The 18,917-nt window shown below is 39.3% G+C and overlaps 2 protein-coding genes across 3 annotated transcripts; one reads left to right on the top strand and one right to left on the bottom strand.

Moving 5' to 3' along the window:
* The first annotated feature begins 99 nt into the window (after window positions 1–99).
* Window positions 100–11,712, top strand: LOC110885315 (pentatricopeptide repeat-containing protein At3g29230). 2 transcript variants are annotated; one of them, XR_002562093.2, is made up of 3 exons: window positions 100–713; window positions 808–2,027; window positions 11,652–11,712. XR_002562093.2 is itself a non-coding variant. In XM_022132994.2 (2 exons), the coding sequence occupies exons 1-2, from the start codon at window positions 219–221 to the stop codon at window positions 1,894–1,896; spliced, it is 1,584 nt and encodes a 527-aa protein (XP_021988686.1). In that variant the 5' UTR covers window positions 100–218; the 3' UTR covers window positions 1,897–2,122. The 2 variants fall into 2 exon arrangements, 1 of the variants encoding a protein (XP_021988686.1); XM_022132994.2 differs by lacking the exon at window positions 11,652–11,712 and having other exon boundaries at window positions 808–2,122.
* LOC110885317 (formin-like protein 3) lies at window positions 2,583–6,652 on the bottom strand. Its single transcript, XM_022132996.2, has 4 exons — window positions 5,295–6,652; window positions 4,602–5,052; window positions 4,239–4,438; window positions 2,583–3,637 (listed from the first exon to the last, which is right to left on the bottom strand). The coding sequence occupies exons 1-4, from the start codon at window positions 6,625–6,627 to the stop codon at window positions 2,589–2,591; spliced, it is 3,033 nt and encodes a 1,010-aa protein (XP_021988688.2). The 5' UTR covers window positions 6,628–6,652; the 3' UTR covers window positions 2,583–2,588.
* Window positions 11,713–18,917: the final 7,205 nt, after the last annotated feature.

Raw genomic sequence — 18,917 nt, 5'->3', positions numbered from 1 at the left:
AACAACTTTTTCACACACAAAAACAACTGAAATAAGTTAAATCAAACACTATAAAAACAACTTGTTAACTTTTATAAGTAAATAAGTTATAAGTTGCTCCAAAATAAGCTAACCCAAACACCCACAGAGTGTAAAAGGACGTGAATAATGAGAGCCTAAAGGACGTAAAACAACTGCAATCGTGGATTCAGGTGAGTGTTATTTCAAACCTGCAAGTCATGAGGCCCTTAGTCCGCATGTTCTCTCAACTTCATCTAGCCAATGAAACCACCTACACTTACAACACAATGATGAAAGCCCAGCTAGCGAATTCAGATTCAGTCCCGCAAATGGCTTTGGAAATTTTCGTCAAAATGAAAAGAAATGGAATCGTTTGTGATAATTATACATACCCAATTGTGTTAAAGGCCTGCAGGATAACACGTGGACTGTCGGAAGGAAGACAAGTTCATGGGGAGGTTGTGAAAATTGGGTTTTTCAATTCTGATGTTTTTGTGACAAATGGGTTGATCGGTATGTATTGCAAGTGTGGTCAGATGAGTTGTTCAAGGGCTCTGTTTGACTGGTTTCATGACAAAGATTTGGTGTCTTGGAACTTGATGGTCAGTGGGTATGTAGAGTGTGGTGATATGGTGGAAGCACACAAGGTGTTTGATGAAATGCCTGAGAGAGATGTGGTTTCTTGGTCCATTATGATTGATGGGTATGGCAAGGTTTGCAGACTTTTTTTGTAATTTTTATTATTGGGTATCAAACAAATTATCCAAATGCAAAGTAACATGTGTGTGATGTTGTGTTCTTTTTCAGAAAACAGGTGATGTTGCGCGCGCTCGCTTGCTGTTTGACAAAATGCATAACCGAGACGTGGTGTCATGGAATACCATGATAGATTTATATGCGAAGGTAGGTGATATGGTGGCAGCACGGGAACTATTTGATATGATGGAGCATAAGAGTCTAATTTCATGGAGCATTATAATAAACGGCTACTTGCAGCATCATAATCCCATGGAAGCGTTAAAAATGTTCAATTTTATGCTTTCTCATGACATAAAACCAGATAAATTCTGCGTCGTGGGTGCAATATCAGCTTGTGCACAATTGGGTGCACTTGATCAAGGAAGGTGGATTCATACGTACATCAAAAAGAAGAAAATCGCGCTCGATATAGTGGTGAATACGGCACTTGTGGATATGTACATGAAATGTGGTAGCACTGAAGAGGCCCGGGCCGTTTTTAATGGTATGCCAGTAAAAAATGTGGTTAGTTGGAATGTAATGATTTCTGGGCTTGGCGTCAATGGTTTTGGAGGTGAAGCGTTGATCTATTTTAGTCAAATGGAACGAGAACGAATCCAGGTGGATGATTTGATATATGTGAGTGCTTTATCCGCTTGTAGTCACGGAGGTTTTCTAACAAAAGGTCTTGAGATCTTTAAGAGAATAAGAAACCCGAAGGTTGAACACTATGGATGCTTGATTGATCTTCTTGTTCGAGCTGGAAAACTGGAACAAGCACTAAGCTTTATAGTGTCGATGCCAATGCAACCGAATAAAGATTTGTGGGGGTCGGTTCTTTTGGGATGCCGGGTACAAAAGAATGTCGGGTTAGGTGAGTTTGTGTTGAATAAGCTTAAGGAAGTTGGTGGTGATGATTGTGGGGTGTATGTTCTTATGTCAAATATTTACGCTGATAATGGAATGTGGGAAGATGTAATGAAGATGAGGAAGATTTTGTTGGAGAAAGGGGTGGTTAAGGAGAGTGGGAAGAGTGTGATCGAGGCGGTTGATGGCAGCGTTCTGGAGTTTGTTTCTGGTAAAAACAGTCTGTCGTTTTGCAACAATGATATCGAACATGTTCTTTGGAGCTTGTTGAAAATGGTGGATTTGGAATAGGTGCAATGGACTCGGTAGGAATTTATCCTCCACAACTTTTCATAACATGCGACTTTTAACAATCAAGGCGAGGGGGATGAGGGGATGACCTTTAACCATGAGTCCTGAAAGGATTTTGTAGAAACCAAAAGGTAAACATGTTATTTTTAAGTTTAATAGTTCTGTGATTGTTTATAAAATAATTAATTTGCAGAAAGTTTCTAGTGAGTTGAGTGGATAACTAATCTACCTTAAAAAAAATTCTACCAAGAGTTTGTTATGTAATATAGATTTACATAACAATAACCTGATTATAATAATAACAATCACTTATTTAAAATACCTCTATGATTGTCATAACTTGATCGTTGTGTATATTATATCCATTCACAATACATTTTGCAGCCCTTCTAACTTTCACAATACAAGGCCTTCAACTTATCTATTATTCCCATTCAACCCTTCTAATTATCAACTATTCAATAACATCCAAAAGACACAAACAAATGTGACAGCTACATTCTTCATCCTCATTCTTCTTGATCCAAAAGCACGGGAGAAGTTCTCCCGTCATCTTACATGTTGTATTTACATTGTATACCCTTTGAATATTTACAACGTAGGACCCCCAACTTCACTTATTTCACATTCAGTCCCTACATTCTTGAATTTGTTCATATACCCCCGATATCTTATTCAATTAGAAGCAAAAACTACGGAGATTCACTCTCTTGGCTCTCTTCATCCGAACTAGTATAACCCGATGGACTACCTTTGTTTGACGGAAACAGTTTATCACGCCCGAACGGTTCTTCAGTTGAGTTAGATTGGTTTTTCTTTGCTTGCATAGCGGTTGTTCTTCTTATATCGTTGCACACGTTATCTAAAAGTAGCAAGAAATCGCGTACAACAACAAACAAGTGTAAGCCTTCGTCTTTTCTCGACTTTCCGTGGAAATAATCACCCGTGTTCTTAACGAGGGCCATCACCCGCTTCTCCTCTTCCAACAACCACATGATCTCGGCTTCTGCTCGACCCACAAACTCCGTAAGAAACTTCTGGAACTGGCTACCGTCCTCGAAGGTTTTCATTTCATTATTTGCAAAATCTTTGGTCTTCCTTAACATATTTCCTAGTTTCAAAACAGTTGATGTCAGGGTCTCACCGTCAATAAGTGCTGCCTTTTTAACAATATCAAGTTCCTCGCTTAACTTGGAAACAACCTCGAGGCCATATCCCCGGTATTCTTCCGGGGCTTCTTGATGTAGAACGTCTTCGGATGAACTACTCTTTGCTCTCCGGGCAGCTTTATTACCTTCGGTCCGGATCATTTCTTGGACCACAAAAGACAACAGTGTGGTCTTGCCATCTGTGCCTTTGACATCCGAGAGCTTTAAAAGTGTGTCGAGCTTGAATGCCTGGGCCCCGCCACGATACGTACCGACGTTCATACGATTCCCTGTCTTAAGAACTGCTTCTAGAAGTTTCAGGAAGAGCCTGCTGTTTCTTAGGGTTGTGCAAGCTACCTCTAAAGTTGCAAACGAGTCTTTAATGGAAGAGGATTCCTCATGAAGTGAAGCGATAAACAACAAAGCTTCAAGACGTTTGAATGCAAATGGGATATCAACCAATACTTTAAGAAAGCGTTCCGAAGGGCCAAGAAGCGCAAGATCCCCGTTATATGTCCGAAGTTTTAGTTCTTCTTCACGGGTCGGTGCCATTTTCAACAAAGTTGAAATAAATTCGACAGGAAGCTCATTACCTGATCATATTCACATCAACAATTCAATTCATTCCCATTAAATAGGGGTGTTGTAAACGGGCCGAACCACTCAAGATCAGCTCGCTGAAAGCTCGAATCAAGCCAGGCTTAAACAAGCCCGACCCACACTCAAGCCTAAATTGAAGCTTTTTTAATAAACGAGGCATGTATTGAGCTCATTTAGGCTTGCGAGTACTTTTTATATCAATATAATAATATTTATTTAATATAAAAATATATATTATACAATAAATATTATTATACATAGTTATATGATAAGAATATATAATATGCTACATATATAAAACTAAAGTTATAAACATTCGTAAAAACAATTATCTTTTTTATAAAATAAATAACAAACATGCCGAGCTCGAGCTAGAAAACTTTCTCATAAGCCAAGCTTGAGCTTTGGATACAGAGCTCGGAACAAGCCGAGCTCGAGCTCTGTTTAGTTAAACCAGTTGAGCTTGCTCGGCTCATTTATATCCTTGCCAATAACACACGATCATGATTCATGAATGTATGCGAGTAACAATATTTTTTTGAAACATCTCTCTTTATATATTAGTTTTAAACTTGATGAAGGAGAGAGACTCACCTTCCATAATGGCATCAGAGACTTCTTCCATTGTTATATTTAATGCTTTTAGAAGAATAGCCAAATTCTGTGCCTTTTTGGGATCGATAATCTGAATCAATTTGGGTTGGTTTGGTAAGACAGTTGCGGTTTTTCCACTCTCATTCTTGTTTTGACCACTCGAAGCGCCGAACAGATTTTCCATCATCTCCTCATTGAACCTGTCCATTAACAAATTTAACTACTAATCAAAATTCAAAACGTTGATAGAAACATAAATCTGGGCCAACCGAACATGACCCACATCGTTTGACCTGTTACCCGATCACCCATCTTGCCCCCTATAGGTGTAAATAACTGTGGTTAGTGGGTTGAGAGCCTTACTGGAATGATCCGGCTTTGATATCATGCCACACCATTGAGCGGTTAGGGCTAGTATTCACCTTATCCCAGAAAAACGGTTTTAACTTTGTTTTATTGGCATCAGAATCTCCAATTTCGTCGTCTTCATTTCCAGAGCGCCCTCCAGGTGGACGTGGCTTTGCCATTGGTGGATTAGGCACATTAGCAGCCTTCAGGGGTGGTGGTGGCGGGGCTGGTGGTAGGGGTTCCTCAGGGGCAGGTGGTGGTGGTGGGGGTGGCGCTGGTGGCAGCGGCGGCGGCGGTGGTGTTGGAGGCGGTGGTGGCGGTGATGGTGGAGGAACAGTTCTTCCTGGTTGTAATGGTAATGATCCATCCTCTGATACTTGATCTCGGGGCATGGAAGCACCTTTGGTTGATAAATTTTGCATCCCATCTCTTGTACCTCCAACTTTTTTCGATCTTGATAAAGAACCTACTAAAACAAATTTTCTTGGGATCAAACAAACCATTTTCTGATTTTATATCTCATGAGCGGTATGTTTCAACAAAGAACTGTTAACTGAATTTTAATTTCACAAGGAAAGAAATGCATGTCAGAAAATGTTGGTAAAAAAAAAAAAAACAAAATTTTAAATTTTGAGAAGTTATAGGTTTGACCTCAAAAGTCAAAGTTCATTATAGGAACATGAGAAAAGTATGCAACTAAGTAGTTACCAGTAGCAAGAAGCCCTCCTTCCCTTCTTCCATCATCAGGCTTCCTTCTCTTTCTTAGTCTAAAGAAGCAAACCAAAAATAATGAGAGAATAGCTAAAGCTGCCACTACACTTGAAGATATAGCAATGATCAACAATTTGCGCTCCTTGCCACTGCCTTTTTGCGGCGAATCAAGGGGCTTTTCGGTCTTTTCCTCGGGATAAGGATCCATATCAGGTAACGGTTTTGGTGAAGGCTTGGGAAAACGTCCAGGTCTCAGAGATGGATTAGGGGTCGGTGTTAGAGATGGAGGCCTGTTAGGCACATGCCTTGGGGGTCCAGGCTTATTGGGAGTCCCTGGCGGGGCCAGTGATGGAGACAGCCCGCTGTCATTAGTTGGTGATAGAGAGGGGCTCCCATTATAAGTCGGGGTTGGCGGTGGGGCCCCTTTAGGAATCGGGATTGGAGGTGGGGCCCCTTTAGGAGTTGGGGTCCCTTTAGGAGTTAGGGTCGGAGGTGGAGGCGGGGCCCCTCTAGGAATCGGGGTTGGAGGCGGGGCCCCTTTAGGAGTTGGGGTTGGAGGTGGGGCCCCTCTAGGAATCGGGGTTGGAGGCGGGGCCCGTATAGGAGTCAGGATTGGAGGTGGGGTCCCTATAGGAGGCGTGGCTCCTCTAGAAGGTGGGGATGGAGGTGTGGCCCCTCTAGGAGGTAGGGACCCTGTAGGAGGCGGGGCTCCTCTAGAAGGTGGGGATGGAGGTGTGGCCCCTCTAGGAGGCAAGGTTGGAGGTAGGGTACTCGTAGGAGGTGGGGTTGGAGGCGCAGCCCCTCTAGGAGGCAGGGTTGGAGGTGGGGTCCCTGTAGGAGGCGGGTCTGCTCTAGAAGGTGGGGCTGGAGGCACAACTCCTCTAGGAGGCAGGGTTGGAGGTGGGGTCCCTGTAGGAGGCGGGGCTCCTCCAGAAGGTGGGGTTGGAGGTGCGGCCCCTCTAGGAGGCAGGGTTGGAGGAGGGGCCTTAATTGGAGTTAATGGGGGAGATGGAGCACTTGCTGGTGTAGGGCCGAATGTCCATGGTTGACGAGGGCGGCGCCGCCTACGCCTACGTCTCCGCCTACGTCGGCGGTACTTTGGCTTGAGGATTCTACCATTCAATCTGGTTGTGGTGTATTCTTCTTTTACAAGGATTCTTCTTAACAATGCTACATGAGAGTTTCTATTATAGTTTGTGACTTGTGGTAAATTGAGTTTAATATACTCGATAGCTTCTGTAATTTGTTCAAATCCTTTCCTACACAACACCAAAACTTGATCTCCCTGTAAACATACATACAATAGTTTCATCATAAAAACAACAACCATTGATGGTGATATTATCTAAAATAGGGGAAGTGAAGAATCATACAATGTTATCCTGTATATCATGAGGACTCCAATGGTGGTATGAAGCATTATCAAGGAATCTGCGATTTCCTTGACCAAAATCTGCCACCGATAAAACTACGAAAAAAGCTATAAAAACACCTAAAAAACACAAGTTTCTCACATCCATTGGCTTTTCAGTTCCATAATTCAACCCTTCTCATTTCATCAATGCTGTTGGCGTATAATCACCCCATATTAATAATTTAACTAACTATTGCATTTTGCTTTACACGCATCAGAGCAATAACAAATTTGCAAAGGAAAATGATATTGTTTAAACTGAAATCTCCAATGAGAACCCTCAATTTCCCAAGGCTTTTTCGTGATAATGCAATGAATTTCCCATAAATTATCCTTATCTCTAACCCTAATAAGCATGGGAAGGTAATTGATCCAATAAAGAGCTGATTCCGAATGCTGAAGCAGATAAGAGTCTTCTAAATAATAAAATATCAAAATGTAGTTAAAATTTGTAACGGATTTATTGCAAAATAGCCTGTAAAATTGAAACGGAAAGTGGAGAACCTTGGTTTGTTGGAACATCCTGAAACAAGTTTGCTGTTGGAAACTATTTTTGGGGAAGAAAGGGAGACGTGGCAGAAGAAGATGGGATGTCAATATTGGATTTAGAAAACCATTTTTATTTTTTTCGAAATACTATCTTAGTAACACGTGTGTTTATTAAACGAGTTAAATAAAAAATTCTTTAATAGCTAATAATCATAAAATAATATTATGAGATTATATATGTTTATTGGGTAATGATAGTGTAAAAAGGACCCAAAGTGTGAGAAGTGTATTATAACACTATATATAATACTATATAACACCATATAAACACCGTATAACAATATGCAACACCATATAATACCATATAACACTATGTAACACTATATATCATTATATAACAAATATAACACTATACATCTATCATAGACATGCTATCTGACAAACTATAGTGTTATATTTGTTATATAATGATATATAGTGTTACATAGTGTTATATGGTATTATATGGTATTACATATTGTTATACGGTGTTTATATGGTGTTATAATACACTTCTCACACTTTGAGCACTTTTTACAGGATCCTCTACCTATGTTTATAAAAATAAAATATGAAATACAAATGAGTGAAACAACATATACAAATCCAACTATATTGAATTGCAGATACATAAACGATAAAATTGTTTTTGATTGCATCGAATATGAGCCTCTAGTAGGGGCCCGAGTATTACACTACCCGACTCTAGAACTGAAAACAATGAAATACAATACCCGATTAAATACCCTATAGGCATGGTTCAGTTCCGGTTATATATCAATCGGGTTTCTCAGTCTGACAATGAATACCCGACCTAACATATTAAACCTGTTTCCCCATTTGTTAAAGCCATTGGACACACACAAATGACAGACACAGCATGAAGTTCCTGAATTCATCATTCAAGCTTTGTAAACAAGGGCTGATAAGTGATAGCATGTGTAGTTTCTGTTCTCTAGTGTGAATACGGTATATTCTGCGACTTTTTTTTACACATACACCTATGCTCGGAAGTGTCTTAGTAATCTTAAATATTTTAAAAGTCAACATAGCTTTAGAAATACATTGTATTTAAGAAACATGTAGAAGCAGTGGCGGATCTAGGATTCCGACCAAGGGGTAACGTGTTATAAATAAGCCGTAACGAAATCGAAAAAACGTAAAATTTTTCCAAAATTTACACTAATTTTTCCAATTTTTTTCCGACCAAGGGATAGCGGGGGTTACCCCTACCAAAGAGATAGGTCCGCCCCTGTGTAGAAGCTAAGGAATCAGTTTTATCAAACAATTAATGGCAGAATAAGGGTGTAGGGACTGCTTAGACACTTGAAAGTGGTAAACTTCAAAATCAATCAATGAGAGTGTGTCATGTCAAAGTGGTAAACTATGCTCAAAAGTGTTGGCAATGGTTAGACACTTCATCAATTGGTAAACTATTTAAAAAAAAGGAAAAAGGTGGGATTGGTTAAAGATGGTATGGACCCCACCCCACACACCCCCTCTCTTTCCTACCCTCCCTCTCCCGGATCGGTAACAGGTTGCCGCACCTCCACCTTCACCGCGCAGCAAGCATGGTTGGCAGCGGTGTTCCCGCACGGCAAACCCCTTTGCCGAACCAGTTTGCCGCCCCACTCCGTATCCCCTAACCATATACATTCAAGATGTTGTCTTTCTACTTAGATTGGTTGTGTTTCAATTTTCGGTTAATACCCTGCACAAACAATATGAACCATAATAAAAGATATTGTTTATTTGGTATTTTTTTTTTCTAAACATCGCATGTAGTTATGTCTACAAACTACAAACGATCAAACATCGTATTAAAACATTGTTATTTCGGGTTTACTGTCGGGTTAAAACCTTTTTCCCCATTTGTTAAAACCTTTAATGCCGGGTTTACTTGTTTGTTTGGACCGGAACCGACCCTGTAACACCCCGTGTTTTCGAATGTCAAAGTCAAAGTCAAAGTCCAAGTCAACTTTGACTTTCTTTGACTTTAGATAGTCTATTTTATGTTCTAGTTGTATTATGTGGAGTAAGTGTTGTAATCAGCAAGAATCGGAGTAATCGAAAGTGTTTTAACGCGAACCGATCTACGACTGTGAATGATAGGAAGTAACAATGCGATAAAGCTAACTAATCAGTGAACAAACCGATCTAACAATCATCGAACTCGAGACTCGAATTATGCGAATTGTGGTATTGTTATACGTGTGTGTGTGCCTTATGTGTTACTTGTGCATGTTTACTTTATGTTTGGTGTGGTATTCAAACAAATCAATCGAAAATCGAATCGAAACTCGAAAGGCAATCGAACTCAATCGAAACCGACTTCGAAACATGACTTGTAGAAGATTGTATGTTAGATATAGTGGTTGAGACTGAAAGTAATTTGACTAGGAACCCTATCGTATTCGTATCAGCGTCCATCGAAATCGAAACGTCAAAAATCGTCGCAAAATACTCAAAGTGTGTCGCGGATCGAACAGGAAGCATCCCGATCGAACAGGCCAGCCGATCGGCTAGCATCTTGCCAGCTGATCGAGCAGCCCACTCGATCGGAGCTCCTGGCCGATCGGCTGCCACTTTCCTCTTTTGGAAGCCTATAAATAGGGCTGTCCTTGTCTTCATTTCCACTTTTGGAAAGTTCTGACCGGCCAGCTCCTATTCTTCACCTTTTCTCAGATTTCTCTCAATCCCGGTAAGTTTTCACTCTAATCCTTGTATGTTTTCGATCATTACTTGATTCCACACCTTTCTATCTTTCAAAACTTGAATTCTAACCGTGAAATCACCAAGATCTAGATGTTCTTGGGTGATGTCATCATGGTGTTCTTGAAGAACATCATGTTTTGGCCTCATTCAACTATGAATGGCTTAGATCTAACCGATTTCCACATAAACAAGCTAAGATCTATCAAAGATCTAAACATCACACAAGTTGTGAAGGATTGAAAGAAGAAATCCCAACTTTCTTTCAACTCTTTTACACTCAATGCCTTCAAACCGCTAGAAACGGAGCTTGAACCGGCTAACTAATCATTCTAACAAGTTAAAAGGTTCAAGATTCGGATTCTATATACAAGGTTCACCGATTTTGGGTTAGACTCTAAACCAACGTTCAGAACCGTTGACCGGCCGGACTTGGGTGATTCCTATCTGAGCCGGAGAGACGGGTAAGAACGAAGGTACCATAGTTCAACTCGTTATCAAACTACCTCGATATAATAACAAGTAACCAGACGACCAAGTGTTAGACGAAAGGCCGACCAGGCCAGACTTGCTGGCCGAACGGCTAGGCTGATCGAACAGCCCAGCCGATCGGACACACCAGCCGATCGACCGGGCCAGCCGATCGGCTGGCACGTGGCGTCTCACTTTTCCAAACTTTTGAAGTATAGTATTGACGAAGTAGTGTTCGATCGGATAGGTCACTCGATTGGTAAACATTACTGTTCGGATCATGAGATACTATGCTTCAACACTTAATCGTTTTCACAACTCGTTCGTAGTAGGGAATGCCAGCCGATCGAACAGACTGTTCGATCGAGTGACATTCAGTTGAGGACTAATTCTGAAGTCCTAGCCGATCGAGTGAGCTAGCCGATCGAACGAACCATTCGATCGACCGACTTGAAAAGTAGGAACACTTCAGTGTTCTCAAATGCTGTAACAAAAACTTCAAAAGTTCAAATCCTCAAACACAAACACACCAGAGGAAGAAACAATCCACTCGAATGGTCCAGCCGATCGAGCCTACCGGCCGATCGAACAGGACTGTCCAACCGGACATACCAGCCGACCGAACAGACCGTTCGATCGAACCTGCCGTTCGATCGACCAGCCCATTCGATCCATACGCACTTGTTTACTTTTCCACGTTACTTATCGTTATGCTATCGAACTATTCAGGCTAATCCTACTCTCAGCGCTCCCTTCAATCCACAATCAATCACTGTGAGTATACTCAATCCCTTTTTGCTTTTAGCACTTTTGGGTGTTACATACGTTACCTATCAAATCACAGTCAAACACAAACTATTTGAACGCTGACCATTTGCATGTGCTACTTGACTAAATGAATGCTGTTTATTATGTTTACACGTGGAGTGCTATCTACCTGCCTTAGCAACATAGTACTATAGTTTGGACTCAGCACCCGTTCACACGGGGGTTGTTAAGGACAATTACTTGCATGGATTACGGTGGTAATCATGTATTGCGAACCGTCTCGGACGGTCAACCCGCAGTCGTTGGTATCGATGGTCCCATGTCGATAATTAACATGCATCGTTTTCCTCTGTGTACGTGCCTGGTTATGCGTAAACTATTCAAACTCTATATGCTATTATCAAACTTGTATGCTCACCTTTACATTCTATGTATTGACTTTATTTTAACGTATGTGACAGGTAATTAGGATGCTTATTTTCTAGGAAAGCGAGGCTTGAATAAGTTTCTAGAAGCCCCCAACAAATAGTTGTCTGCCAAGAACAAGCGTCTAAGGCATAGTTGTCTGTAGATCTTGTTCTCTGGCATTACAGCCAGAAAGTCAACAGAATAGGGGTCTAGAAGCAGATAAACAATTGCTGTAATAATATTTGAATCTGAGTTGTCGGGACGGAATTTCTTGTTTGGATGATTATCTGTAATGACTTGTTTGTTTATTCGGGATACGGTATGGGACGTATTTTTAACTGGATTATATAAATAGTTGTTATGGAAACTTCTGAACAATCTGTTTCGCTCAGTGCCGCGCCCCGATGATTCCGCCATCGGTTGGGGTGTGACAGACCCGACCCGAATTCATGAGACAAATAGGAACCAGCCTAATACCCTAAATGCTACAAATAGGGTCGGATTCGGTTTAATTTAGGGTCGGTTCTCGGTTCTTTTCGGGTCGACCCTAAAAATGCTCACCCCTAGAAGATAGACAAGAAATCAAAGACAAAGAGGAGAAAACACTTTTTTGAGACAGGAATCGGCATCTATCTAAGGAATTCAAAGGTTCCGGTATAAATGAAAGAAAAAGAGGAATGAGATCGCAATGAGATTTTCATCTCAAGAGGGGGATATGGCGAAATTGGTAGACGCTACGGACTTTCTAGAGACCCCCAACAGACAATCTTCGCATGAATTGCTAAGGATCCAATAAGTCCAACATTTATTCCTTCAAATGTGTCAATTGGGCAAAAGTTAATCTGACACGTAATGCAACCAATTCCTATTCATAGGACATAGATATTAACACATAACTAACTCTTTTTGTGCTAACGCGCATACCCTATAAACTTAGTCCTAAATTAAAAATTTATACTAATTTTTTTAACACCCAAAAAGATAGTTTATTTCATTCATAATTGACAAGTTAAATCAAAACAGAAGATCGGGCAACAAGCTGCGCCGCCACCCCTTTATGTTATACTAATATACATCAGATAACTATAACCGTAATAACTTTTTTCAAACACATTTAAAATATATGTTGATACTGCTAGAAAATTATGGCAAACGCATAACCACCCATTACATAAAGAGGAAAGAGGCATAGATTTTTTTTTTGAACGGCAAATTTGGATCACTGACGGACCACTGGAGTATCATTGTGCCACCAGTGGAAAGACATAGAATATTACTATGTGATTTTCATACATATTTTTAAAATGTAATTTATGTAATAAACGGATATGATTCATATACCTTGTATTTTTTCATATTTATTAATACATAAACGTCTATTATCATAACTTTATTACATGTTACTAATACATAAAGGTCTACTATGTGAAAAGCAGCCTTTCTTTTATAAACAGAATCAAGAGGTACAAGTTTTACGCAAACAGGAAATGAATAACGGTAAAACTACCGTTTACAAACAGCTAAAGAACAGAGCAGATCAATTCTGCTTTAATAAGATCAGCAGCAGCAACACAAGGGCACTCGAACAGCAGGAACGATCCAATGCTTGAGACAGCGTTCTAGAGAGCAAGTGAAGAGGGTTGTGACCTTTTTGGTTTTTTTTTTTTGGGATGATCGAGAAGGAGAGAAGCGGAGGAACTTTAAAGGGGCGAACCCTAGAGAGCGAGCATAAAAGCAGACCAGCCGAGAGCCCAAACGAACAGCCCAAGAACCTCACAAAAAAGGACAAAGAAAAAAGGAAAGGATATTAGAGAATATTAGAGATATAAAAGAATTGAATTTGAAAGAAAAATATATGAGTTCTATATATTTTAACACCCCCTCTCAATTCAATACTTGAAACAGTCAAACATGTTAAGGAGAGAACAAACCTTTTCATGCGGACCTGTAGATAAGCCTTTTGTGAGAATATCGGCAGCTTGATCCTCTGTTTTGATTCCCACCGTTTGAATGATGCCTTTAGAAATTTTCTCTCTTAAAAAATAAAGGTCTATTTCGAAATGTTTCGTGCGTTCATGAAACACGGCGTTGGCTGCTATGGATATAGCAGCCGTGTTATCACAAAATAATTGAACGGGCAGATTAACATCAACTTTCAATTCCTTTAATGAATTGGAAATCCACATAACTTCACATGTCGCAGCACACATCGAACGATACTCTGCTTCGGCAGAGGATCGAGAGACGGTGGACTACTTTTTACTTTTCCATGAAACTAAATTATTTCCTAAGAAAACACAAAACCCGGTAATAGACCTTCGGGTTCCCAAGCATTTAGCCCAATCTGAGTCAGAGAAGGCCTTCATTCCCAAAGAGTCCCCTTTTTCAAAAAGAATTCCTTTGCCAGGGGCACCCTTTAGATATCTTAACAGCCTTATCGCAATTTTAAAATGAGCTTGAGTAGGAGAATGCATAAACTGACTTAGAAAATGTACAGGGTATGCAATATCCGGTCTAGTGTGAGAAAGGTAAATTAATTTTCCAACCAGTTTTTGATAAACAGTTATGTTTGTTAAAGGTTGATTATCCTTTACACACAAATGGTTTAAAACATGATTAGGTTCCATGGGGTAATTAACTGGTTTACAACCAGTCACACCAAATTCAGCAAGTAAGTCCAAGCAATATTTTCTTTAAGTTAGGCATATGCCAGCAATGTTTTTAACAACTTCAAGACCCAAAAAATATTGTAGTTTTCCCAAGTCCTTTATTGAAAATTTGGACTTTAGTAACAATTTAATTTCATTAACTTGTTTAGGACAATTACCAGTTATAATAATATCATCTACATAGACAAGAAGAATAATAAAACTAGATTCTTTTGTCATAGTAAACATGGAATGATCACACTTACTTTGTTCAAAACCTAGATTAAGGAGAACAGAAACGAGTTTTTCGTTCCACATCCTAGGCGCTTGTTTTAAGCCATAAAGGAACTTTTTTAATTCACAAACCTTAATCCAATTAGATTGATCATAACCATCGGGCAAATACGTATAAACTTCTTCATTGAGCTCACCATAAAGGAAAGCATTATTAATATCAAGTTGGAATATTTCCCAGTCAAAGTGGACAACTATGGACAAAACACATCTAATAGTGACCATTTTTACGACTGGTGAGAAGGTGTCAAAAAGTCAATGCCTTCTTTTTGGCTAAAACCTTTAGCGACAAGTCTAGCTTTATATCTTTCTATTTCACCATTAGATTTGTACTTTATTTTATATACCCACTTACATCCAATAGCTTTTCTATTAGGAGGTAAGTCAACAATTTCCCATGTGTTATTTTTATGTAACGCTTCTATCTCTAAGTTTATAGCATCAACCCAGTTACTATCAATTTTAGCTTCAAAATAGCTTTTTGGTTCACATCTTTTGTTAAGGATAGTAGCAAAACACATCCCTTCAAGTGATAAGTTAGCATAATTTAGGACCCTTTCTAGACCATATTTAACCTTCCCATCTACCACAAAATCATCTAGTTTGGAAGGGAATTTGATATTTCTAGAAGATCTCCTAAGAGTAGTGCTTGGTTGATCTTGTATTCCTCCCTCAGAATTGTTGTTGTCCTCATATTCAGTGTCATGCTCAGCCCTGTCTTGTCCTGATTCTTCACTACTGGGTTGCTGATTATCAGCCATCCCTAAAGTAGCATTTGAATCAGTCGACTACTCAGACCCATGTCCTGATGAGGTGCTTGTTTGAATATTCTCATCATTGGGAGTTTGGTCAACGTTAGGGGTTTGGGTGTAGTTTAAATCGGATAAACAAAAAAAGTTTAGGGTATTAGCCTCAGAAAAGGTATCAAGATCAATAGACATTTTCTTTTCTTTAAAAGGAAAAACGTTTCATAGAACCTAACATCCCTAGAATAAAACATCAATTTTTGATCAAGACTCCAAAGTTTATACCCCTTTTTCTCATTTGAATATCTAATCATGACACATTTTTCAGCATGTATGTCAAATTTATCAAAGTTATTTAACACAGTGCTAAAACAAAGACACCCTACTACCCTAAGTTGACTTAAAACAGGGGCAAAACCAAACACTAGATCATACGGAGACTTCCCATTTAAAACAGACGAAGGGGTCCTGTTAATCAGATAAGCAGCAGTTAGAACACATTCAGACCAGAATTTGAGAGGAAAACCTCCTTGAAACAGTAATGTTATAGCTACATTTAATAGATGTCTATGTTTTCTTTCAACGACCCCATTTTGCTGTGGGGTATGAACACATGAAGTCTGATGTAGGATACAATTTTCATAGCAAAAGTTATTCATTTGTTTATTAATGAATTCTGTTTCGTTGTCACTCCTGAATATTTTAACAAGTTTACTAAACTGAGTTTTTAGCATATTATAAAAACCTTTAATATGGTAAAAAACTTCATCCTTTGACTTCATGAGATATACCCACACTGCTCTAGTGAAGTCATCCACAATAGTAAGAAAACATCTAAAACCGTCCCTACTTGGAACTCTATAGGGACCCCAAACGTCTAGATGAACAAGATCACCTAAAGATTTTGACTTGTGGTCACTTAAGGGAAATGGTTCCCTATGTTGTTTAGCCCTATGACAGGTTTCACAAGGTGCTAACTTAGAGCTAGTTTTAATATTTAATTTATTCCTCAAAACATGCAGAACAGGTTGAGCAGGATGTCCTAACCTAGCATGCCATAGATTAACATCACAATTAGCATTACATACCTTATTCGAAACAGAAGAACTACCACAGAAGTAAAGACCATCAAACTAATTACCAGTCACCAGGCTTTTCTTTAGATGAGAATCCTGAATGTAACAGTTATGTTCATCAAAAGAAACAGTAAGCTTACAATCTCTAGCAAGTTTATGAACAGAGATTAAGTTAACACAATAATTGGTAACAACGAACACATCATAGAGAATGACCTTGTCACTCAATTTTATATCACCAATTTTAGTTACTAAAGCACTTGTGCCATTAGGGTGTTTGACTTTTATGTTGAATTCAGTGACATCCTTTTGATTTATAAGACACTCATTAGTCATAACCATATGCTGATTAGCACCGGAGTCTATTATCCACCCAACCTTTTCTCCGTTGTTAATAAAGTTTGAAAAACAATAGATAGGTTTAAAGTCACAAGTGGGTTTGGATGTAATAAAGCTATTCAGACATATAGAATTTGCACACATACCAGCAAAGTTGCTATTCTGAGTGTTGCCCTTAGGTTTATCATTCAAGAGACTAAGCAATTGAGCTACCCGATCATTGGTTAGAGAGCTCATAACAGAAGATGGATCAGTAGTATCAGTAGTGACATTATTACTAACCCTGTTACCCATGTTCCCACCAGGTTTTGACTTCATCCAAGAGGGATACCCAATAAGTTCAAAACACTTCTCAATAGTGTGTCCAGTCTTATTACAATGAGAACATTTGTGATTAGGGTTAGGAGTTCTATTATTCTTTTTCTTGAGTTAATAACTTGACCAGTTTTAACAGAAAAACCAACAGGGTTATTAGGAGTTTTATCAAAAATATTTTTGGAGTGAAGGTGAGATTCTTCTCTAGAGATGACTGAAAAGGCATCCTTCACAGAAGGAAGAGTTTCTCTAGTTAATAAATTTGTTCTCACAGACTGGTAGGAACTATCAAGACCCATTAGGAACTGCATAAGCTTAATAAGATGATTAAAGTCATTAAATTGTTTTGATGCATCACAAGAACAGGCAGGCAAAGCAAGTAACTGATCTAATTGTTTCCACATACAATTTAACTTATGATAATATTCAGAAACAAGCATGCCATTTTGACTAAAGGAGTTAATCTTTTGATACAGATTAAACATAACAGACCCATCTATCTTATCATAAGTATCCTTTAAATCTTTCCACACATCTGAAGCAATTTTAGAATAAACAAGACCAAGATATAATTCCTCAGATACGGAGTTAAGAATCCAAGTAAGCACAACAGAATTGCACCTATCCCATTGTCTACCCAAAACCTCATCAGTTTTAGATCTAAGGCAAGAACCATCAACAAACCCTATCTTATTTTTTACTTGTAAGGCAAGATACATGGCATTAGACCAGATCCTATAGTTTTCTGACCCTTTGAGTTTTACACTGACTATAGATAAATTGGCAGAGTCTCTAGGGTGAAGAAACAGAGGATCACCAGCATCTATTTTGCTAACCAAGGTAGCACTAGGAGATATTATAACAGAGTTATCATCACCAGACATATTGATAACACAGAAAAAAAAACAGTTACCTAAAAAAACCAGGCAAAGCAAGAACAGATAGTGTAAATAAAAACACATAGGACAGCGAAGCCTGAACAGAGGTCTGATCAGAGGTTCGTCACTCAATGGTGCCTTTGCCGACGATATTCAGGGAGCTTTGACACACAAACTAAACAAATGCAACAGATAAGCAAATAAGACTCGATCAAGTGCCGGCCCGACTCTTCAGGTAAACAGGGGATGCCTAGACACACTAACTCAGTGATGCAGGAAACAAAAAATAAAAAAAGACAGAGATAGAACGATCTCATAGTGGGTGCGTTTAACTCCAAAAAATCACACTTGTAACCTTCACTTAGGGTTACAAGTCTGATTTCAAGCAAAGAGGACTAGTGACAAAACTCTGTTGGTTTGCTCTGTAACAGAGACCAACAAGAGTCCTTTCAGAAGCACGAACAGAAACCCTAGAAGGAGTTTCAATCTTTCAGCCGGTCACAACCCAAACAGCGAACCAGAGAACTCCCAACCACAACTGTTCCCAAACACTAGATTTTGGGTTTCAGCCTTTAATCGGATGTATCTTCAGCCAGATGATCAGGAATCGGCGGATTCGAAGTACCACCAAGATTCCTTAGACCTTTAACCACAACCCTAGATCCGATCGGATCTGTTCGTTCAATAGTAGCAGCAGCGGAAGCGACGAGTACCAGAGAGCCGATTGGCTCTGATACCATGTGAAAAGCAGCCTTTCTTTTATAAACAGAATCAAGAGGTACAAGTTTTATGCAAACAGGAAATGAATAACAGTAAAACTACCGTTTACAAATAGCTAAAGAACAGAGCAGATCATCAACTGATGATTCTGCTTTAATAAGATCAGCAGCAGTAACACAAGGGCACTCGAACAGCAGGAACGATCCAATGCTTGAGATAGCGTTCTAGAGAGCAAGTGAAGAGGGCTGTGACCTTTTTGGTTTTTTTTTTTTTTTTTTTTTTTTTTTTTTTGATGATCGAGAA

This window comes from Helianthus annuus, chromosome 10 (genome assembly GCF_002127325.2).
Source record: "Helianthus annuus cultivar XRQ/B chromosome 10, HanXRQr2.0-SUNRISE, whole genome shotgun sequence".
Lineage (NCBI taxonomy): Eukaryota > Viridiplantae > Streptophyta > Magnoliopsida > Asterales > Asteraceae > Helianthus > Helianthus annuus.
The sequence above is the reverse complement of the archived record's forward strand: the minus strand, read 5'-3'. Positions and strand labels throughout refer to the sequence as shown.